At 35.1% G+C, this 25,096-nt stretch overlaps 2 protein-coding genes and 1 long non-coding RNA gene across 3 annotated transcripts in view; 1 reads left to right on the forward strand and 2 right to left on the reverse strand.

Moving 5' to 3' along the window:
- LOC136822417 (uncharacterized) overlaps positions 1–7,830 on the reverse strand; it is a 38,313-nt gene extending 30,483 nt beyond the window's left edge. The window contains exon 1 of the mRNA XM_067078674.1: positions 7,579–7,830. Within this exon, the coding sequence (XP_066934775.1) occupies positions 7,579–7,799 (221 nt within the window). The 5' untranslated portion in view covers positions 7,800–7,830. The remainder of the gene's footprint in view (positions 1–7,578) is intronic.
- Positions 7,831–12,321: 4,491 nt separating this feature from the next.
- LOC136822424 (integrase/recombinase xerD homolog) lies at positions 12,322–13,942 on the reverse strand. The gene has a single exon (XM_067078682.1). The coding sequence runs from the start codon at positions 13,483–13,485 to the stop codon at positions 12,592–12,594; it is 894 nt and encodes a 297-aa protein (XP_066934783.1). The 5' UTR covers positions 13,486–13,942; the 3' UTR covers positions 12,322–12,591.
- Positions 13,943–14,583: 641 nt separating this feature from the next.
- Positions 14,584–15,626, forward strand: LOC136822425 (uncharacterized). Its single transcript, XR_010848898.1, has 2 exons — positions 14,584–14,922; positions 15,242–15,626. It is a non-coding gene; the product is annotated as an uncharacterized lncRNA (long non-coding RNA).
- The last annotated feature ends 9,470 nt before the right edge of the window (positions 15,627–25,096 follow it).

Genomic DNA, 25,096 nt, shown 5'->3' on the forward strand with positions numbered 1-25,096 from the left:
GAGAAATTGAAATTATTGAAGCTTTGTTAAGGATTAAGTCTGGCGGATTATGGAGTAGCTGCAAAATTTTCGAAATCGGCTTACAGCATAATCAAATACTGCAGTCAAAATATATGTAAAATGAGCATTCTTTAAGTCAAATATCAAGTAAGTTTTGTTTCGATGGGGTTTTAAAACTTTGCATGTCAAATTCACCCCCCTCCCCCACCAAAAATCATTTAACCGCCAATAAATATCCGCAAAAAGAAGCCTTTCAACCAAACTCAAAATTCAATTCGCCGAAATCAGCACACAGGCATAAGATAATCGCCACTGCACCATTTTGGCTGTGAACTGTGTTTTTCATTTTCCCATCAGTAATATTGCTGGGTAGAGGCTTGGGACTTTTTTCAGAAAAGAGGCGAAAAAAGAATGCGTCAACATCCCTTATATTGGTATTATAGCTATTGAAGAGGAGCCTTCGGGTCTCCATCGAAAAACCTACCCTTAAGGGCTCTGACCATAGCGATTTTTTAATATTTGCCACTTACAAAATATAAAGTTCTACTTGATGTAGCCCACAAAACTGTGGCATGTTATACATTTTCTGTTAGGCCAATTATCCTTGAGTCTGAAAATTTAAGAATCGCAATGAAAAAATTTGATGAAGAAGAAAATGAAGACTTTTGCGAAGAAGAGTATTTCAACTTTGAAGAGGTTGGTTTCGGTGAAGAAAAAACATTTTGAAAAGATTTTTGCGTTAGATGGTGTATCTTTTATCGAACTAAAATTATTTTTTCGGAAAATTTTTCTAAAAGCTTATTTGCTTCAAAATCCTGAAAATAGTGCTTTTTGACCAATTTTTAATCCCAATTTTTCGTAGAAAAACAGCCATAACTTTTGATGCATTAATAATTTAGAAAACTTTTCCAAAAAATTCAAAACAGTTCAATTCTTTGCGGACAGTTTGAAAAACTTCGAAACAAAAAGGTTAACTACCCATTAAAACTTAGCACTTTTATAAAAGAAGGTGATGCAACATATTATTAACGTCTTTTGAAAGTTCATAAAGTCATTTTTGAAATTAAATTCTTAATTACTCTTAAGGGATTTGATTAAAAAGCAATTTATAAAGGCAAATCTTTGTTAAAAATATTAAAACATAAATTTTCCGACTATGGTCAGAGCCCTTAAGGGCGGCACATGCTGTTGGTCCGACCTAATGAGTACCCCCTCCCGTACAGGCCATCGACTAAGTTTACTTAAAAAGACGTTTTATTAGGCTTAACTATTGCTTCATTAATCAAGAATTTCATAAATTCGTCAGTAAGTCAATATTGCAGTGCACGTACACAGGACTGATGATGCAATATACAAAACGTTGGAAAATGACACATTTTCTTCTTCAAAAGCAAGTTAAGTTTGTTAATGTTAACGTTTTAGATTAATTAGGTCGATTTTGTTGGACAGTTTTAAAGATGATTTATCAATCTAAATCGATCATGTGCCTTGATTATGTAATTTGTTTTTGAAAATAGTTTCGTCACAATGACGTATCAAGACGGAGTTGGAAAATTTTTAACGATTTAATTGGCTTTCAAAACAAGGCAGCTGGGTGTTTTATCAGTTAAGTATGTCACGAAGAAGTGGAAGATGGTTTTTGCGTCAGGAAATAATTGATGATGGGGTGTCGATGAATCAGGAGAAAAGTATTAGCAAACAATTTCCATTTTGAAAACCCATTGAAATTTCCTTTTCAAGAAGTTCCAAAAGTTATCAGTCCATCAGATACACCTTATTCCCAACTTCAATTAAGCTAGAATCTGACACTGCAACTATCAAAGGGGCCTTCAAAATGTCTTGTCCATTCTACTTTTCCAATGAGGAGCAACTTTCAGGGTAATTTTTAAGACGAGGCCCGACCGGGTGTGCGAGGCTGGGATGTCTCTGTACTGTCATTTGCAAATGAATGAAAGTGTAATTTCTTTCTGATACCGAACCCAACGAAAGAAAAACCTGAATGTATAGGCGTGGGTGTTTTCCCATATTATCAATCTAACGGAAAGATGAAGCAAAAACAACAACATTATGAAAAATCTCAGAAGAAATCATTAAAACTTTTGCCAAATTGATTTTTTGATTGGTTTTTATTCATTCCGATGTCTCCCTTTTCAACGTCATCATCCATATTGCTTTCTTCAAATGCCTTTCAAACATGTTTTCTATCTTCTCCCACAACTTCGGAAAGGATTGAACGTTTGGTAAACCCATCTTATAGAACTATTTCTTGTCGTTATTCAATCTCTCTTTTGCAACTAAACAGGGTTCTCTGACTACAACGTTATCCCCATTTTAAGGGGATATTGACGATTTACAAACTTTTTCATAACACACGAGGGCCTTCACTCTATCGGCGATATCCAGGTAAAGAAGAGGTAAAATTGTGTAACCGCCACCCTTGCATTTGAATGCTTTTGGCTTAATATTTTAGCTACATTATTTAAATTTTAAAAGTAGTTTAGAAATCGTCTCATGTCACAAATTGCTAAAGATACAGTTAGATGAACTCTTCTTATGCAAAGAATCTGCAGAAATTCGAATTTAATTCAGTTGCATTCGTGCACCTTTCTCTGAATTGTAAGCGGGTAGAATGAAGCACCTACAGTACAGGAACATCTGTTGAAAGTGTACTGTTGTGTGTGATTTAGAATCGGGATTATAGCGCTCATTCAAATATATAACAAGTCCTAAAAGTTCTTACATAGAAGCAAAGCTTTAATCTTGTTCTCAGGCGATATAGAGTTATACCTTAAGATCTGCGCCACATTTCAGACAAATATTATATTGAATTTAGCGCTTTCTTTGTTTTTCCTTGGTGGCTTTACAAATATCTGACTGTTATTGATACTTTTAATCTATCATTTATGTGATAAGTACGTACGTGGTGCAACTTAGGTCAAGTTACTTTAGTATAAAGTAGATACGAATCCTACGAGATGTACTTTATAGCCTTTAACTATATATTTCATTTGTCATTGCATGAAAAATCACGGCACTTTCCAATCAAACTTCATATTTTCCTTATGAATTCATTCCTCGAGTAACCGTGCCAAATGGTTATAATTAAGGTATGAATTATAAAGTACGTAGGCTTTAAAAACACATTATCACATCATTTAAAAGTCGCCTATACCTTTAACTACTTCCGTCTTGGCCTCTACAATCAAAACAACATACCACATAGCCTGAAAAACCGAGCTGAAGTGAGAGTTTAAAATAGATCTATGTGAAGAATAACCTTTTCAACGTATAGAAATAATTCAAACATTCTCATCTAAAGTATGACAATCCATGAAATGGGAGAAGTTTTATCAGAAATTATTACAAGAGCTTTCTCTTCGGTTGAATTTTGCCACAGTATTATCAAAAATAGTTTTTGGGGGTCTTATTCAGATTGATCAATATTTTATGCAAATATTCTTATCTTTTCCCCCCTTTTGGTAAGCTGATTCTAGAGCATTTATGTATAAACACTTTCTAAATTTTGTTGGCGAAACAACTAACCTAGAGTGTATCAAGGCAAAACGTAAAATTTTCCTAAAAACAAAAAAAAATAGCTTCCCCAAGCTAAGGTACGTAAAAACATTAGAAATTCATTTCGATTTTTTGCGGTAGTAAAAAGGTTTATCAAAGCAATTTTACAGAAATGAAAGGAAGGGTCATAAATCGTCATAAATGGTAGATTTAAGGAAATGATTGATGGGTCAACCATCTAAACATACGTGTGCACGTCTATCTACAAAGTTTAATGACTATGTTAGTTAATATTCTTTCGGAAATCATTATAAACCGATATTGATATTAGCTGAGGTTTTATCTACTTGGTATTTGCGTCAAACATGCGTGAGAAAGCAAAAAACGGCTTTATAATGTTATCCGGCTAACTTGGCCAAACTAATAATTAAAGTTTACATTGTATTTCCTGGAGAATCTAACTAACGGTTACCCAACTTACATTTTTCTCGGTCAAACTTCCTAAGGAACATTCAACAAAATTTCTGTAGATTGTCATCAGATTTTTGTGCCTATCCTCGCGTATTGTAAAATAAGATTTCAACCAAGGGATTCTATTCAAGATGTGTTTCAAATGGGTCTTTTTAAATATCATTAAATTGAGATGCTCAACCTTAAAACCTCATTTAGATGTTCATAAAAAATCATTAAGAAACTTCCTTGATAAACACCTCTAGAGAGGATATACGTATAAGAGATTATACAAAAAGAACCGTTAGAAAACCGCTAACGGTAATTAGATAGTGGTCTCGTTTGAGAGCGTCATTAAGAGGTGGAACAAAGGAGCTATTACACGTGGTAAAGATATCAAACTTTACTCAAGGAAGTGAAACTGGCAGAATGAAGATTGCACATGATTAGCCACTATATTGGAAATAACCTCTGCAAAAATATTGGCCTCTTTAAATTAAGCTTGGTCACACTTTCAACGTTTTATTGTTTATTCTAAGGCATTTCAAATATATTTTGTTTTTGATATTACAAATCCAGGTCTTAAATAAAGACTCACGTAAATAAAGACATCAAGTGAATTATAAACTCGCCAACCCATAAAACCTTTGTCTTGATTATCCTTCTTTCTAATCTTAGAAGTACTGCCTACAATCGTTTTAAAACGTGATCAAGACCTCTGACTAGTGGGCGATTCTATTTCCAAGGTCGTTTATTAGTCAATACCTGGTCAACAAAATCATCATCGATTCTGTGATCTTTATAAGGGAATTCAAGTGTGAGAACATTCGATCATAAAAATAAGTTTTCTATCGGTCACCACAACAGCAATCACAACAGCTGATGAGCTGTACTGCCGCATTGATTTACTTTGATTAAGATTTTTAGGGATTTATCAGGGAAATAAGATTTGCGTACTTTTTTGTGATTTTTTGGTGTTTTTTTCCTGTCTTTTAATTAGGATCTTTTAAAGAGCCTGCCTGGTTAGTAGAACTCTATACTTAAATAAGAAACTTTTTTTTTTGGAGGAATGAGCAGAATCCTACTATTTATGCTTCAAAAGAGTATTTGTGAATTCAGAGATTAAAAGCGTTGTGGGCGCCGTATGCTAGAAGTTATAGAATTGAATTTTTAAAATACCACCCAATTTTTGTGATCTTCATTGTTCATTACCAACATGATTAGTTCCTTAATTTCATTAAGAACAGCTTTTGCTGCAATTAAAGATTTATGATAATTTATAAATTAATTTATATTAATTTTTTAAGACGACCGCACTTTTCCCGGTTGTTCGAGAGGTTACATGAATGTCGCAAGTGCGTGGAATTAAATCTCCTTTGAATATTTGACAGCCGATATTCATGTGTATTTATTTGATTCAATAAATTCACCTGGCTTCAATTTCACATTCCAATTAAGCCGGAACCTGAAGCTTCCTGCTCGTTGTACTTGAAGAATTCGTAGCAGGCACTTTTGATTTTTTTAAGTCGTTTTCGTTTTCGAATTACCAATACGCCAGCATGATTTTTGATCGTTATACTATACTTTAATGTCCGTAGATCTTATGCCATGGTTTTACCAGAACTAAATTTGCAATTGAGGGTGTCTAGATTACTCTATTCACTCTCAAGAACAATAAAAATGTACTTGTAAAACAATATCATTATCCAAATGAAACTGGTTGGCATCAAATGAATTATTCTGTATTCTGCTAATTAAAAAAGGCTGGCAGACAGTCACTAAGACTATCCTATCTAATTAGCAGTAACCACATATCCTGGTCAAATTGATGTCTGTTGATCTGATATTCATCTAGATTATGACTAGACTATGAAGCCACAATCATTTTGCAATATATTTGTTGCTTGTTTAAAATTTTCCTGTCAGCAGGAGAATCTCATTGTTATTTGAAGATAGGTCCAATATACTCTACGCTCTGATTGTCGAGTATCAGAGTTTCAGGAAAAATATTCTCGTACTTCCCTATGCTATATTTATTTTTGAACAGATTTGAATTCAGTTTGAAATGCAAACACAGGAAGCTTACATACCAATTTAAAACTCATAAGATTTCATGTTAAAATCTTGTGAGCTCTTTTTAATTGTAGTCCATGTGTATACGTGATAGATACGAAGAAGAATTCTTTTTGCTGATACACTACGAAACATTAAATTTCAACATGAAATCGATTAGCGGGAGATCAAATGAAGTATCCTGCCAGTGGCGCTATTGGTAACGGAAACATCAACATTTCTATCCTCTCATAAAAATTGCCAACCACTCTCCAGGGGGAAGCAAGACTTGATTGAGATAATACATTGAAAGTGAGAGATTGAATCTTCTCCATTTTTGATCACAGTAATATCCTTAGATAATTTTCACTTAGTAGGACATCATCTTAAAAGTCAATTGAGAGTGATTTACACCTGATAAGGTGAACAGCGGGAAAAAGTCTCATTTATATCCAACTCGTATCTAATAATTATATTTAGGCTTTGCCACTTTTTTGTTAATTGGATAACTTTAAAATTGATTGCACTCCAGGCTGTTCCACGTAGGTAGAACCACGTTTATATTAATTTACAACTGTTGATATGATTGAAAGATTTCTAACGTTTTTTCCCTTTATCATGAAAAAGAGACTCAACCAAGATTTGTCAGTTCTGAGAAAAAGCATGAATGTGCATATTTAAAAAGAGATTTCTCGTTTTATTGGAGCTAATGTTTCTGAAGCTCTTTTGAATGCAATCATGATAATGTCTAGGTGTTAGCCCACTTTAAATAGTTTATTTCTTTACATCGTGTATTAAGTCAAAGAAGACAGACAAAAAGTAATGCATGACTCATTCTCTGTCAATCTTTTTGGATGAAGTTAGATGAGTCAATAATATAAAACAGGTAACGGTCGATTGACTGGTATTTAATGCTAATTACTGTTCTGAGGAAATGATCCAATTTCGAAGAATGAAACAAAATCAATAATTGGATAATTTGACCAAGTACCAATGAGAAAAACGTAAATCAGCAGAATCCATATATATTGTTTGATTTTGTCAAGGTTTTTTTTGCTTAGAGTTTAATGAAAAGTCATTAGATGATGATTTGAGCTATATTTTTCCTTCTACAGAACTTATCATGTACAGCTTACTCGCCGAATTATCTTGAATTATTTTGAATATTTGAGAGCATGACAATGTGGACCGTTTGGCAAACCATTTTATTGTAGTTTTGTTTTTACAATACTATATTCAGTTTCTTCAATATCAAATATCGCTTTGCCCACCGGATTGAACGGAATGATAAGAAATGGTTCTTCCAGAAAAAAACCTGTATAATAAACCCCCTCTTTGAGGAGGTCCAACCTTTGTCACCTGCCTCCCCTCCGCTAGAATTCCAGGTAGAATCTGGCAGGAATTAAAAAGAATGTCCGAATGGGATTCCGCCATATTTCAAATCAAACCTAACCGTCATAGAATGGAGATATACCTCCTCAACATACTGTATGGTGTACGATTTTTCTCTAGAAATGCGCCTACTTCCAAACAGAATAAAAAAATGAAATAATTAAGTCTTACCTGAATTTCATTCGCTCTTCATCAGTCATAACTTCTTTTCCATTCTTCTTCATCCCAACAACTTCACAAATCTTTTCCTCTTCAGCACATTTTTTAACATAACGACTACTAGTGCCAGACCCTTCATCACTAGACGAGTTATACCATGGTCTACAACTTAAACGCCTCAACAATTTCGGTGGAGGTTTCAAAAATGTTCTCTTGACTTTATGTTTCAGCATTTTTGTGTTCACAAAATTTTCTCTTTACTCTAAAAATTTAAAAGTTAGCTTTGAAAGGTATAATTCGAGTCTCAAATTCTACCAAAGATAAGAACAGGATAAAATTGATTTTAATGATAGCGCAAGCAAAACACAAAAATTTGTATATCGCCATCACCTAAACAGAATGATCAACTCAACTCGTAACACAGTGCTTATTAAACTAAATCTTTAAGCCTCCAGATTCAAAACCCCCATCCAAAACAACCACCATAAGTTAAGAATGACTTTATATAAATCGAAATCACTTGCCTCTATATTTGAACTCGACAATTAAAGCAAAATTCTTCTGCCTTATCAAGATAAGACATCAACGTAAATGATATGAATTAGCAATGTCAAAATGGTATACCATTTGTTTCTCTTTCATTCCAAATGGCTCCCCTCCTATTGCCTCCTATGGAGTCTTCAGCTTTGGCATGCAGTACATTAAAGTTTAATGCTGTCTACATTATTTTTTCATGTTGTTCTTCTTTTACTTTGTCTAGCGACTTTGATGACAAGTTTTTAATCTTGGATACACACATGTTCCTACCGATGTCGACTTCTAACCCTTCTAAGAATAGAATTAAATTCATTCTATAGAATGAAATTCATTCGACTAATTGTTAAGGTGTAAACCCTTCTAATCTTAAAGAAATATAGGTAAGAATAAATTTAGAAGATTTCTTTTCGAGATCAGATAAAAGGCATAAAACGTCGAGATTTGTCAAAATCTTCTGAATTTCGTCGGTTCAAAATATATTATATAGGCTGTTTCTTGAGTTTTAGATTGAATATGCATGTCATGTTGTAGCAGGTCAAAGTTTAACCCATTTTATGTATGAAGGGATGAACCAAAAAAACTAGAGGATATTATAAAAACCGATATCGTTTTTCTCCATTACTGTATCTTTTTTTACCTGTGCATATATCATGATATTTTTTATGTAGTGGATTACGTGCAATATATTTTGCTATTTACAATTATATACCTATAATTACTATATACAATTATTACTATAAAGGTGTGTTCAACCTACGAGGTCGATCCCCGGGGGGGGGGCACTCGATTTTGAAAACGACCGTACGTTCGGCCAAAAATCAGGTATCTAAAATCGGACCCTTACAGTGAAGGAAAAATTTGGCACCCTTATGGTGCAATTTTTCGAAATTTTTACCTCAGAATTTGGTATTTTCTCAAATTTACCCTTACAATGCACTTTTTCCCACTTGCTCACAAATCAATCCTTACAGTGCACTTTCCAAAGTCCAAAAAACCTACCCTTAATGGCCGTACGTCCGGTAGGTCACTTACCTGGAGTCTTGTACTTTTCGTTAAAAAAAAAAAACAAAGTCAAGTTGTAAGTTGTTTGGTATAGAATAATTTCATGTTTGATAACGGCTTCATATCTCATTTTGTTGTTAAATTTCTCTTGTTTTTACGTTTGTTGACAATGATTTGGTTGACAATAACACAAAGACAAGAGAAAACGAATGCTGAACCAATACAAATGGTGAACGACTGGTGTTTGTACGTAAACAGTGGTTCCACCGGATCGTCTTTCTTGTTGATATCAGCCACAGTCTTGTGCCCATCTTCAAACCCTCGCCTCTTTGTTTTGATCTTTGAACAAACGTTTAAAATCAGTACTAAAGTTATAAACGTACTCCTTGTCCTTTTCATCTACACGTTTTTCTATAAGAGCATCCAAAATTTTTTAAGCCTTTGGATATTCTTAACTTTTTGAGTTTTAAGCCTAAAAATGTTTTAAACATGTTCTTATTTACGCCAATTTTTGAGTATTTTTGTCTATTTTCCTATGAAATTGGGTGTTTTAGAGCCCACAAAGCCTTAAATTTTTCTTAACTTGTTCTTAACATTTTAGCCGGCAAAGCCTTTATGTTCTTATATAGTTTGTTCTTATAAAAAACTTGTATGTAATTCGAATTAGAACAATTCGAATGGAGGTTTACTTTGTTCGAATTACAGAGAGATAACAATAACAAAAATAAAGTTTTTTACTAGATTTCCCCTTTAAGGTCTTAAGGCTAGAGAGGAATCTTCCACCCTTTCTGAATCTAGCACTTTTTCATTTTTCCTGCGGCACATTTTTTGGCCCTTCAAAATCAAGATGGGAACTGTAAGTTATTTCGGATCATAAAAAGTTTAGAATACTGGAGACTCGGATTAGCAAGAATCCATTGTAACATTTAGATTGACATGAAAAATGTGTATCTTATCTTACCATTAATTCGTCAACAATGGAAAACCACAGATCATATATATTATCGTGGTTTGCGCCATAAAAGCTATTAACCAAAGTTCGAATAGGACTATCATACGTGCCCACTCCTATCCCTGCCTGTAGTGGTTTTTTCGCCATTTGGATAGCAGCTTTGGGAATAGCTTCTTGGATATCTGAGATATAGTAACCTGTCATGTATTCGTCCAATGCGATTGCTGTTAAAAAGGATGAAAATATTGATTATATACCATGGACTATTTCTTATAAATTTTCAGGGTTCTCTTTAAATCCAGCGGATAGTTATCCGTCTTATTACGCTATGTGTTTGCTTTATATGAGGAAAATTTTCATTTGGTAACCAAAAACTGTAAATGCTTGGGGACACGAGAAATATTTTCGCGTTGGTACAATGCAACATTACCATACCACCAACCTGAAACGCTTTCCCGTGTCTCCACCTCGTTCTTCTTTCTATCAATAAAAGTGAGATCGACAACACTTTTAATAAAATTTGTGTGTCATTCACTTTGTCCCAGGGACAAAATTAGCGTGTCTTTTGGGTGTTTCTCTCGCTTTTTGTCCCATGAAACAAAAATAGAAACCATGGGACACGCACTTTCTTTTCTTTTTTATGTTGGTGGGGTGGAGCATGTTGCATTGCACCAACGCGAAAAAAAACTTCTCGGGTCCCCAAGCCTTTACAGTCTTTCTTTTTTTTTCAATTTTTGTATAAATCAACTTCTTATTCTTCACATGGTCAATTGAGTACCGTTTTACTTCAAATAAAAGGCCACGGGCGTTTATGATTTATTTCGTATTTTAGGAGGGGCATTTATTCGAGGGACAGGACCCGCGACACGATTTTGAAAATGAGGGGGCCAACAAAAATATAGTGACTAAGGAGGCGCAACCATGGTTTGCGCGGACGGGCCGGAAAATTTTCGATTTTGACCTGTCTTATTTGGCTAAAACAGCTTCCTTTTTGTTCTGATTTTCTGAAAGAAAACTGTTAAGTTTGTTTTTTTAAAGCAAAATAGTATAATTAGACTTATTTAAGTGTCCATCTGTCCCCTCTTAGAAAGGTTCTAACGTTTTTATTGGCACGCGCACAGAAAAGAAAAAGATTATTAGGTGAAGAGAAATTTTTTATTTTGCTTTGCAAAAAAGTGGAGGGGCCATGGCCCCCCGGCCCCCCCCGGTGGCGCGGGCCCTGAGGGACATTTAAAAGAAGGAGTTTATTAAATAATGTTGAAACGAAGTAACTTTGGTGAAGTGAGTCGAAACCTTACTATTTTGCCTTTTCATTGTTATTTGAGTATTTCAATTTAGGAATGTAGAAATGGGTCAAAACAATATCGAATACAATTAAAGAATGCAATTAATTTTGTATATCTAAGTTTTTCTTCGTATTATACTTACTTATTGTTACCTGATTCAAATAAACACCCCTCCTAGGGGGAGGTGTTTATTCGAAGGGGGCGTTTATTTGAGGGAGATGTTCATTGAAAATTGTTCCTTGACCCTATCCAACCTAGGCTTTTAGGGGCGGTTCAGAACTAGGGGGGGGCTTTTCCTGTACCACCCCTTAACTTTTGAGCTAGTGGGTCTTTTTGAATGAAATTTGGCACACAACGATCCTTGTGACGTAAGGAAACTTTTGACAAAAAAATTTTTTGATGACGTCACTCATCATGCCTAAAGTGAGCAAAAACAGAAAATTTCCTTTGTTCTTATAAATAGCTATTGTATTCTAACAAAGGCTTTAGAAAAAAGTTGCCTGAGTTTAAAATGCTTATTTTATCCTAAATATTCAATAAATTACGGTTTAAACGATATATTTTACAATGAAAATAAATTCGTATTGGAAAAGTGTCAATTTTTGTGACACCTTACTGTCAGAAATGTCATCATGCTCAAGGTGTGAAAATATTTAGGTGTCAATTTTTTTTTTTTGAAGCTAAATAAAAGTTAGGAATTTACAGAAAATTTCACGGCAAAAGCTCTATTATTTCAGGAGCTATTAGCAATAGTTTCACTTATTTTCTAATTCGTACACTCAAACGAAAATAACCTTATTTATTATTTTACTTCTTCTTATCACTTTATATACCTAGTATATAAAACATAGTATGGTCGTCTAGATAACAAGAGTGCGAAAAGAAATGTCTTACAAATCCTATTTGTAAACATACATAAACTAACGTAATATAAACACCAAATTATCAAAATAATAAAGTAAATGTTATAGAGCTACATAAAAGGGCGGGTGGGTGGGAAAATAAGAAATCTATCGACGTGTGATTACTCTCGATATTCTTTCCGCCCTTATACTAAGTATCACGTGACAAAGAAGCGCCGAAGGAACAAAAATAAATTCATTTATTTTCTAATTCGTACACTCAAACGAAAATAACCTTATTTATTATTTTACTTCTTCTTCTTATCACTTTATATACCTAGTATATAAAACATAGTATGGTCGTCTAGATAACCTGTAACTTGTCACAGAGAGAAAGAGGTATGTATCAGAGGCCTAGCCCTAGAGAAACTTTCAAAAGACTATTTATATCTTCTTGAACATATCCGTTCTTCACACCAGCGGTTTTCCACCTGCCATGCTTCTGGAAAAGTCTATCATTAACTCCCCGGTTAGCGGCTTCCGTAGCTCCGCCCCTCCTTAGGCTGTGGAGTCCAAAAAGTTTTACGTCAAGACCAATTCTCTTGATATAAAGCAAAACAGCGGACCTGGCCGTTGAGTAACAAATGGGTTTGTTCTTATTTCTCAGTTTATGAATGCCCTTTTTCTTAAAGAAAGAAGTGGCACGGAATAGGTACTCATTATCGTTGGTTATGTTTGCATTCTTAGTAAATCTAAGCAGTGTCTTAACAGGACAAAAGGGGGAATCTAGTTTGGCAATATAGACCCAAGCCCCTTCACGATGTTGGTCTGTTTTTGACTTTTCTATGAATAGTTTCATATACGTCTCAAAGACTAGAATGTCCCCAAAAATTAAATTTGAAACCTCATCATAACGTAGAAATCCAGTAGAAGATGTTGGATCTGGCTTCGAAGCCACATTGTGGAAATGTTTCACGGCGTAGAATACAGATTCTATAACGTGGAAAGATTCTCCAAGCTGGATAAGGCTGATGATATATAGAACGAAGTGAAAGTCTTTGGCTGGAAAAGGCTGGACCTCTTCGAATGTCGCACACCATCTTTCCCATTTTTTGAAGTAGCAGCTATATTTGTTAATTGTACTCTCTGCACGAGCTTTCGTCAGGATATCTCCGATTCCGGTAGCGAGCTCTTTAAGCTGTGGATCATCAACACGAGAAGACAGGTCTTGGGCGACTTGTGCTAAAGGTATAAGTGAAATGCAAGAGCAAATTACTATTTTGTCGTAAATATGAGGCATTTTCAACTTTATGCTACGGCAGCCAAGCTGCCATAGCGACCTAGTCGCTAAACTCTGGCCTCAGTTGATACCGCTAATCAACCCCTGCCTCACCCTTCTCTTTGGGTGTAGAAAATATATTTCAAAATTAATATAGCCTTGGTTGATACCACTAATCAACCTCTGCCTCACCCTTCTTCTGGGTGCAGAAATACATGTTAAAATTAAAACAGCCTCAGTTGATACCACTAATCAACCCCTGCCTCACCCTTTTCCTTGGGTGTAGAAATACATGTTAAAATTAATTCAGCTTCTTTCTATAAGGTGATAAGGACTATCCTTCTGAATCAACTAATAACCTCTAAGGCTATGATACGTCCTCTATATCGTGGAGAACCGAGTAAAGAGTATTTGTACCTCCCAAGGCGTAACAAGTTCGACGTGTCTTCGAAAATAACGTAATCCTTGAGAAAATATGAAAATTCATCCCCTTCTCTTAGAAGGGGCCAAAAAGAAGACGCTGTCCAAAAAGGTATGACGAGCACCCCTTTAATTCCTGGTTGGCTTTTTAAAAGGCGTAAGACTTGAGGAATCTGGCTGACAGGAGGAACTAATAAATTTCGCTCTAAGCGCCAGTCTTGGGTGAAGGCCTCTGTACCGGGCACAACATACTTGGAATTAAACCTCTCGCATTTTGCATTGTCAAAATTAGCGAATCTGTCGACTGTAAAGTTACCCCAACGATGTTCGAGAAAGTGCAAAAATTCCTCTGTGATTTCCCAGTCGTCTGGATCTATTATTTTAGAAACTCTGTCCGCTACTCGGTTCTCGTCCCTAGGAACCCAATTCACTTCCATTTATATTAAAGTTACGAGACAATTCGTAGATTCTTAGTGCTAATTCTTGTAAATGGGGCTTATTGCTACCACCTGAAGAAACATACATGGCTGCTCTATTATCTGCCATCCAAGATATGGAAGAGTTACTTAACTTATGGCAAAATGAATCCAATCCGAATCTGATCGCTTCGAGTTCCCTCCAAGTTGAACTTCTATCAATTTCCTCTACATCAAACATTTTGTGACACACATTTAAAATTGAATTCTCTTTTAATACAGCTCCTATCCCACTGCTACTTGCGTCAGAATAGATAGTATACTTCACTTGGGACTTTAACACGCTTTTGTTATTTAATACATTTACATTGTCTCTCCAAAAAAGAATTTCTCTGTGAGCGTCTGGATAATTGAAAATGTTAAACTTCCCATCCCATGAGACAGCTTCATCAATGGCTTTGTATAAAGATCTAGTTTTTAATTTGATAATGTTTGACAAAACAAATTTCATTGAAACGACTTTTCCTGTTAGGCGACACAAAACTCGTGCTGTTGTGTAAGGACTTCTCAAAATAAATTCGATTGTTGAAAGAAGAGAAGATATACGCTGCTGAGTGATTTTGTAAGTATTTTCGAAAAGATTAAGGTCAACTCCAAGCCAAGTTATTTTCCTTGAAGGCTGCCATTGTGACTTATCTTCGTTAACAACAAACCCTGTGTCAGTCAAAAGAGCTCTTGTCATTAGGGATGCCTGCTTGGCGGAATCCTCAGTAGAGTCTATCCCTGCCCCGTCATCCAAGTATACTGCTATTTTTATCCCTTGTTTATGCCACACTGACACGAGTGGTCTCAAAAGTTTATTAAAAACCATAGGAGCTGTCGAAAGACCAAATGGTAAAACAGTAAACACAAAATACTTCTTTTTTCCTTTTATTTTCCAGGAGAAACCGAGGAATGTTTGGTATTCTGGAGCAATGCTAACATGATGGTAACCCTTTCTAAGGTCGAACTTGAATAAAAAACCCCCAGGGCAAACAAAATGTTGGAAAACTCGCCAATCGTCAAACCTTATGTGCTCCGAGAGCAAAAACTTGTTGACGTGACGCAAATCAAGAATCAACCGTTGTTTTCCGGATGGGCGTGTGTCTACAGAGAGAGGGTTAACTACATGCGGCTCGAAAGGCACTTCTAAAATGGATCCGGATTTCAGAAGATCTTGCAAAGTCGAAGATACAAAGGATGTGTTACTATAAGCTGATTCATTATTTTTCATGTTTTTATACGTAGGTTGTGAAATAAAAGGCAGTTTGTATCCATGCTTTATTATATCTAATATAAATTCATTGGCTCCCATTTGTTCCCAGAACTTTGAACGCTTCCCCAGTCTTCCTTTGACACAATCCGAATCTAATTCAGGATTAAAATAAGATAACTCTGCTTGTTTTAAAAACTCGAATTCTTGATTAAAAGAAATGTACTTATCTGGTTTATTTTGTGCAATCCCTTTTCCAATGGCCTTGCTCCCCGCACTTAAGACAGTAGTCGTTTGATCTTGGGTTCTTGTTGTTAGAGATAGTGACTTTAAAATTTGATCTTCTTTGCTGCGTGCTAGGCCTCCCTGAAAAGCCATCGAGGTTGTTATGTTCACGTCTAGTGGTGGTGGATGAAGGCTGTGTTTTTCTCCTTTTTGAGGATTGCTTTTGGAGAGCTCTTTTCTCTGCGGCACGAATCTTTCTTTCATCAGCTGAGTCGCTTGCTAGACTGTCCGATTGATACTCTAATACTGTACCCCAACCTGCAGGAGATTTATCTGCGATACGTATAAGCTTATTTCTTGAATCAATGTCTTCGATTAGATATTTGATCTTTTTAGATGATCTGTGCTTGGACCCGCTCTGAATAAGATCCAAAATGTCCTCTAGCTCATCTCTTAAGATAGAATTGAATTCATACTGTTTTGCATTTGACTTGTGTTTGAAACCATCTCTTTTTCTTTTTCTGCTGTCAGAGATCTTAAGCTCTGATCTCATGTCTTTCTTCATAGAAGTAAACTTGTCGTCAAGAAATTTCATCAATTCAGCCATCTTGCCTCCGCACTCTAAGAAATCTATTGACGTGTGATTACTCTCGATATTCTTTCCGCCCTTATACTAAGTATCACGTGACAAAGAAGCGCCGAAGGAACAAAAATAAATTCATAAACTGATAAATTATAATTAAATGTTAGCAGAATGATGTAACTTTTCAATTGGTGGACAAGGATTTAAAAAATGTACAAAAATGGTGGCAAATTAGCAAATCAGTCTGTGAAATTGAAATCAACATTAGAAGTCAAAGCTTCAAGAGGCAACAACCCCGGGGGGGGGGAGAAGCACTCATATGATCTGGCCTACGTCATGTGCCGCGCTTAAGGGTGGGGTTTTTCAGCATTCCAAAATGCACTGTAAGGGTGTGTTTCTGTGAGGTTGCACTGCAAGGGTCGAATTTTAACACAAATTCAAAATAATTGATAAAAAGAAAAGTTTCGAAATCAAGTAGCCCCCCCCCCCCGGGCAACAACTTTTGTCACCTCTGATTAGTTTAGTCAACAACTGTTTGTTCTGATCAATCTTGTTAAAAGATGCCTATATTGTAGTATTGAAAATATTTCCCAGGATTTCCGGCTTATTCTAAATTTTATATGATGCTAGTTCAGATGTTTGTTAACTTCCATTATCCACCAAATATGTCCTTTTTTCTTAATTTCTTTGAAAATTATTCCAAGAGATATTCATAAAAGTCTGTTTTTGGTGTTTTTCTCAAACATCTCTCTTTTTGACCAGCATCAGAGACCATATTTTGCTATTTTACAAAATAAAATTTGCGAATGAGGCTATCCGCGAAATTTCAGCATTTCGCAGTGACTAACTTTCGCGGATGAGCCATTTTCAAATATTTCGCGGGAATTTATTTTCGCGGATGACTGAATTTTAAATCAGTTTTTTCCTAAAAAAAGACAAAAATTCACTGTTCGGACGTTTTTCAAAATTTTCGCGGGGATTTAATTTCGCGGATAGAGCCAATATTTCATCCCATTAAAATAATGGATTTTATTGATTAGCACCGTCTTTAAAACCGTCAACAATTTGTGACAGAATTATTAACCTTCAACATTCGATGGAGAAAGTTAGCTACAAAAGGCAGGCCTTGGTTTGAAAAAACTAAAATGCCACTTGGGTGACAATGAGGAGGTTGTCTTGGAAAAACTGGAAGAACTTTACCCTGCTGTGAATCAAGGAGGTGGTATTGAATTATTGACCTGCCCTGCACATAGCAAAAACTTAACTGTCCTTGGTTGCCAAATGTCTGCCCAATCAATCAAGGAGTCAATTGGTGGTGGACAAGGAAGGGTTTACATTAGACCCATCCAAAAAAGTCTCGATACAGCTTCTCTGGACAGTGAAGAATCAAAACTAATGGAAAAATGCTTGAAATGTAGTACCAATGTACTACTGTCAAGAACGCGAAGTCGTGTGGGGATGGAATGGAAATGGGTACGAGTGGTAGTGAAAATGAAATTTACAAAAGTGACAGAGTTGAAGGAAATTCGAAAAATTATGAAAAAACTGACAGTGAAGAAAATTCGAAAAATGATGAAAAAACTGACAGTGAAGAAGATTCGAAAAAGGATGAAAAAACTGATAATGAAGAAGATTCGGCCTTCAATACAGTTATTGAAGGAGCTAAAATATTGCAAGCACCAAAGGCAGAAGCTGTAAAAGACATTGGTCTGGAAGTTACAAAAGTTCTAGGAAAAACTAAATCCAGTTGAAATTTTGACAGCTCAACAAAAACAACTTATACGAGGAAGAGCTTTAGAAATTCCTTCAGCTGACACTGCCATTCTAGGTGAAACCAATTTCATTCTTGTTAACCGTGCAGATCTTATCAAAACAACATTTGACGAGATTGGTTCCTTATTGGAGAAGGAAGACACAAACAAATTTCTTTGTCTGGAAATGCAGTTTTATGGTGAGGTAAGATTCATTTTTAAATTTCCTCAACATTCAATACCTAAAGAGTAACGGTACATGGTACTGATTATTTCACCATGATGGTTAGAAGAACTTTAATTCTTTATGTAGGGGTCCAAATTGTGTCCACCATGGTTGTGCAACGTGAAAATTTGGGCAATTTTAAGGGTAGAAACTGCCATTTTAACCTACATTTTGATAGAATTTAACCCGGGGGGGGGGGTTACTTAGGCAAAAATGGGTGTTGGGTATGTGCGTGAAAAATATTTGCCATTTTAAGGGTAGAAACTGCCATTTTAACCTACATTTTGATAGAATTTAACCCGGGGGGGGTACTTAGGCAAAAATGGGTAGGGTTTTTCAACCTCCCAAAGTCTCTCAAAGGGTTACAAAAACAAAAAGTCAAAATCAGTCTCTCTTTCTAAGGGTCGGTTCAAACTCGGGTCAAAGAAGAGTGAAAGTCAAAAAAGTGGGAAAATTTTTCGAAAATTGGAGAAATTCTTTTAAAAATCGAATTTCTTTGCCCCATTATAGAATTTTTTTGTGAATAAGTCTCTCTAAGTGTTGGGTTTGTCTACACTGAGTCTCTCTAAGGGTCACCTTTTCACAAAAATTTAGTCTCTCTAAGGGTAAGGGTCCAAAGGTCTGGCACGCACATACCCGACACCCATCAATCCTAGTACCCCCCCCCCCCCGGAGAATTTAAGAGATGAATTCAATAGAAAGATCTTTAAACTTATTAACCAAACATTATTTTGCAAAAAAGTGAGGGGGCTACAAACACTTTTTTACTAATTTCCTGGTTCTTATTTTTAGCTTGCGGAAGATTTTGGAGGACCACAAAAAGAACTTTTCAACCTTATAATGAAAGCCATCAAGCAGAATTACTTCACTGATGATGGTCTAAGAGAACAAACGGACTTCTATTTGATTGGCGTTATTTTTGGTACGTTACTATATACCAGCTTCTTTTGTTGTTTTCCTGTCCCAAGCATAGTGTAATCTGATGTTGTTATTAAAGTGGAAGGAGAGTGAGGGATTTAAGAGGGGAGAGTACCTTAAAAGGATAACTTTGTGTGTGAACTTTTAATGAATAATTACAATTATCCTTTTGGCGAATTTGGGCCATTTTCGTGAATTTAAATCCCCGCAAAATCTTTGATTTCATGCTATTTGCCCTAATCCCCTAAGTTAATGAAGAATTCATTCATATAAAAAGCGCCAAATGTATAAGAAAAAATATTTGTGAATTTCACTATTTGAATTTTGAAATGACGTCATATTTTGATTACGTCATAGGTTTCGGGAAAGGTCTATTAATCCACTTAACGTAGGTTAAAAATTGTTTCGTGCATCTTTCTCATATGTATAATAAGATGATTAAACTTAGTTTTAAACATTTTTTTGTAAGGTGGTAGACGACGGGAAGGCAAAATCTCTCTTGGTCAAATTTTGAAATTCACAACAGGAGCTGAGAACGAACCGATACTCGGCTTCTCAATCTGGCCGAGTATTATACTCCCTGACGTGGGCGACAACGGAAGCTTCCTTCCCACGACCAGTACGTGTATTAATGGTCTTAATTTGCCAATTCCTAACCATCAGATAAAATTGCCAAACAAAGAAGATATTTTTGGCTTTTATGATTATGCATTCAGTAATGAATATTTTGGTCAAAAGTGATCTGTTATACGAGCTTATTGATAAGTTTTGTACGATGGCCCTGAGGTATACTTTTCTTCTCAACTTTCTCTGTACTTTTCATTCCAAAAAACCAAAATATAGTTGAGAAGTTGAGAAGAAAAGTATACCTCAGGGCGATCGTAGTTTGCTTTTGTTTACTTTACTTGTTTTACCATATTGATTTTTCGGGCATTATTATATCCCTTTTACCGAAATTCTTTATAGTTTTATGCTTTGTAGATATGCATTTTAAAGGTCTAAGTTTAACCTAGAAACTACTACCTTGTTACACTATTACTCATGTTATTAACGCGAATGGGCTTGCTTCGCATTACTTAAAAACCGCGTTACATAAATACCTGCGTACATTTATCCATATTAATTAGTGATCGTGTAAAAAAAGCTCCGTTTATTTCATCCTGACTTAATTTTACAAAATGACAATGCAATGACTCAGGTAGAATGTAATGCTTCTTTAAAAAAAATCTTTCGCTCTTAATTACAAAAAATGAATATTGGAATACTTGCAAAATCATATTTTATCTAGAAATTTTTTCCACTAATTCTATTTCATCCTAAATTTCATTATAATTAAATACCACTGAAAAACTTTGGATCTGTCAATTGATTATTGACCCTTAAAGACGCAAGGCTCTCATTCGCGTTCATAAGTTTTCGCACTCTTTATACCCGCGTTGAAACAGGAGTAGTTATTTAAGTGAAGTGTAATAGGATAGATTTAAGCACTGGGCGCTTAAATTAGTTTTTTGTTTTAAGAAAAAGATCTTATGTTTATATTGTTGAGGTTCTGAGAAAACTTGTTATATTGGTAGATAACTCTAGAAAGAGTTTAAACATATACCTCAGTACAAAAAAATAACTAGTCAAGTATTTAAAATTTGCTTTAGATTACTTAAAATGAAGTTTGGTTCGAAAACGGGCTTTAATTCGTGTTAACCCTATTCGTGTCAGGGGAGGGTTTACACCACCCTGGCGTTTTTCGTCTAATAACTTATGGAAAATATCTGAGGACCTCTGAAATTTTTGACTTTTAATAAAATCTTATAAAGCGAAACTGTGCCAATTTTCACATCTATAGACCCTCTAGTTCGGGATTTATGACTTTATTGTCAAAATAGGTCTAAAATCCCGTAAAACCTCAATTTCTTAAAATGACCATAACTTTTGATAGAGCCATTGAATTTACTTCAAATTTTGACAGCTATTAGATATCAATAACAAGTTTTAAAAAGGGTTTAAAAAATTTCAAAAAATTGATGACGTCATCATCTATGACGTCATCGTGTTTTGAAATATTTACTCGTATTCAGCATAGCTTTTACGAGCCAGATTTAATTGTCCGTCTAAAACAGGCAAATATATGAAAGACTGACCTTATATCTTTCTGAAAATTACCTCTTCTAGATCAAAAATTATCGAGGGTGGTGTAAACCCCCCGTGAGCCTGTCAAATTCAAAAAATCCTGACATTAATAGGGATAGCATGACTAGTTATTTTTGGTGCTATAGTATAGTACGTATTTATCGTATTTATTGCAAATTTATTTTTATCTGTTAAAAAAGACAAACAATTTCAAACAAGCAAAATACTGTTGTATCTCTCAAAACAATAAGCGAATTAATTTTTGCAAGATTAAATTTTGCGATGTCGCAATTTTATGCCTCTCCGTGAAATATTAAAGGTGGTTCCCCACAAAAAACTTTAATTGCTCAATAGTTGTCCAAATAAAATGATTTTTGGTCATATTGAAGATTCGATGAAAAATGGGCATTTTAAAAAATATAATCAATTTCGTTAATTATTCAGAATTACGCATAATTAATTAGATATTTTAAGGGGTCCACTTTGCAGTAAATAACGGATGAAGAACGTCGGATCGATTTCAAAATTTGCAGATGCACTTTACATATTTTTTTTTCATGTTCCTTATACATTTCAAGCTTTTTGGAAAGTACAAAGTTACTAATTTTGCCAAATGTGGGAAAAATTTCCTGACAGTGACGTCAAATTTCATTCTATAGTAACATAATTTATAGGGAACATGCGTAACTTCAAAATAAACAAACCCGGAAATTTTCAATTCAATAGTAAAAACGATTCCCGAATTATTCTGCGGCGTTTCAAAATATTTCATTGAGAAAATCACGTTAAAGGTTTTGTTTTCTTTGCTATTTGACCCAGAAAAGGGCAAAAAGGCTCAAAACAATTCACAAGATATATAGGAGGCCTTTGTGCGCAAAAATTAATACCGATTGGCTGGTGCGCGAAAATAACTTTTTCTTGATGCGTAAAAATTAGTACCAATAAGGCATATGATCAAATAGTGTTCACTTCGTGTTCAGTGAAGTAGTTCGCGAGCGCAATGTCTCTCAATGTAATGTATGTTAATGTATATATTTTGTAAAGTCGAAAAAAGTGTACAAGTCTGTACTAGCTTTAAAGGTAATAGAGTTCGACTGCCTATTTTACAAAATGAATCATTCATCATCATCTGTTAATGCCCAATCGTTGACGATTTCTTCTGTAGAGCATTTTGGTTTATAATTTGAAGATATTTTTGTTCGGTCTTTTAATTTTTTAACGATGCGTAGTTTTGTTCTTGGGCTTCCTCTTACGCGCCAGTTGAATCCTTTATTGTTAATGTCTTTGTTAAGCTTCTTTGTTTGTTCGTGCATCTCCTTTATCTTTTTCCGTTCGTTGATTGTGAAATCTTCCGTGATACTTACCTGAAAGAAGCAAGTTTCTTTCAGCATGTGTAAATTCTTCATGATAAGATCTTTGTCATGCTGACTTTGCAGGGTGACTTTAAGAGGACGGCCATTCTTTGTTTTTTTGTTTCCTAATCTGTGGTGTGTGGCATTTATTTCTGGAACATTGATGTCCTCCAGGAGTTCTCGGAACCGAAATATGTCGTATTTTACTCCATTTTCTTCTTCTTCCTTATCTGGGCCTGAATATTCGAGAAACCCATGAACGACGATATTCAGTTTTCTAGAGTCTATGTCCCTCTTTTCACTTTCTTCCTTCCGTTTTTGGTTTTCGGCAGATTTTAAGTCTTCTTTTTGCTTCTTGGTTATCTCGGCGTATGTTTTCTTTGAAGTTTCCGTGATTACTTCTGTTGTGTGCTTGATTTCTTCCTTTATCATTCTTCTTGTCTTTTCCTCAATTTCTTGTAGTTTTCCTGCCAGAAAAGTTTTGAGATCATTTTTGATTGAATCACGGGTTTTGGTGTTAGTGTTGACCTCGTTGTTCAGTTTTTGTATGACGTCGTCTTTCTTTTTAAGTTCATTTTGCATCATATGTTGAGTGTTTTTTCCCACTTTATTTCTTAGGTTCTTCGTTATTCGGACGCAGTTTGAACATAAGTAATGATCGTTATAGGATGTCACGAATATTTGTAGTTGATACAAAGGTAGCTGTGTGCACTCATAATGAACTGATCTTTTACATTTTTTGCATGTTAAGCGATCCAGGTCTTCGTCTTCAATACATCTTAACGGCGTGCAAGCTTGAGGTGGTGAGGCTACTTCGAAAGGCTGATCTTTATCCATTTTGGTGTTATTTTCATGAATTTTGATGTTTTTCTTTGTTTTCAGCCATTTTTTCGAAGAGCGTTGCAAAAGCGTCGGGGGGTCAGTAAATTACCGGGATACGCGTATAATCAAACAGATTTGCATAGCAACATCAATAGAGTTATAAAAGTGTTTTTTGGGGCTGGATATGATGAAATAATTGAAAACAATGCTATTTCACTTTCTCTTTCAGCAATTTGATTGATCCATCTACGTAAATAACGTCAAAATTTACAAATTTTAGAAATTATCGATTTTACACGTTTTCCGTTTTTCGCATGGATATTTCGACCAAATGTAACTTATATTTTGATATATGTCGATTCTTCAAATCATTATTGATGTTTTTAGCCCTAGGCACATTGCCCAGATTGATTTCAGTCGGTATAAATCCACTTTTTAGGTCAAAATTATCCCTAATGGTGATTTTGATTGCTTGTAACGCAACCGCTATTTCACTTCAGTCAAGTGCCTACCCTTCAAAAGATGGCATTTTAAATTTCTTTTCTGTTGATGTATAATAATCCTAGACTTTTTGTGCATATACCCATGCTATCGAGCAAAGAATGACCCCATGTATTGAATTTTAAGACATTTGGCCTATTTCGAACGTCTTTTCCCCGAGTATAAATTTTACAGACCCGAATGAATCTGTAATTCCCGCCAAAACAAGTTTTGAAAATTTTCAAAGCCAGAGGCGAAGCGACGAAGTTTTTTTTATTGGGCGGCTGGCTTGTCGACTTTGATTTTGTTTTTTGTTTTGAATTTGTATTGCTTTATTTTGTTGATATTCAATATGGAAACTCCGATAAATGACTATGCTTGGTGGTGAAGACTGGATGGTGGATAAGTGTGGGAATGAATAAGTTGAGTTATCACAATTTCTTCTTGTCAAACAACGGTAAGTGCATTTGCCTATCTTTATTAAACCCTCTGGCTCTGCACATTAATTCAGATTAAGATGTCTTTTGTATTATAAACCTTCAGCTGTGTGACAGGCATTTCTCTATAATGTGTTGTTGTTGTAAATTCAGTTTGTTGCTGCTAAAACCTTTTTCACTGCTGAAAATAATTAGTTTTTTGTTTTGTTTTATCTGTTATGTTTGTACTTGCCTCTGGCTGCACAAGACAAGCACAACCAGTTGCCTGTAACTTTAGACTTAAAGATTTCAAATTTTAAAATCACTTTTGAGGCTTTTCTTTTTCACATAGTGGTTCATGGTCATCTCGCTTCGATGGCTGGAACTAGTTGATCTCTTCAGTGGCTAACTTTATGTACTTACTTATTTTTTGAGGCTTTTCTTTTTTTCACGTAGTGGTTCACGGTCATCTCGGTGGCTAGAACTAGTTGGTCTCTTCGGTGGCTAACTTTACTTACTTATTTTTGAGGCTTTACTTTTTCACGTAGTGGTTCACGGTCATCTTGATGGCTAGAACTAGTTGGTCTCTTCGGTGGCTAACTTTATGTACTTATTTTTTTAGGCTTTTCTTTTTAACGAAGTGGTTC

The sequence above is a fragment of the Clytia hemisphaerica genome, unplaced genomic scaffold, assembly GCF_902728285.1.
Source record: "Clytia hemisphaerica strain Z4C2 unplaced genomic scaffold, Clytia hemisphaerica genome assembly, whole genome shotgun sequence".
Lineage (NCBI taxonomy): Eukaryota > Metazoa > Cnidaria > Hydrozoa > Leptothecata > Clytiidae > Clytia > Clytia hemisphaerica.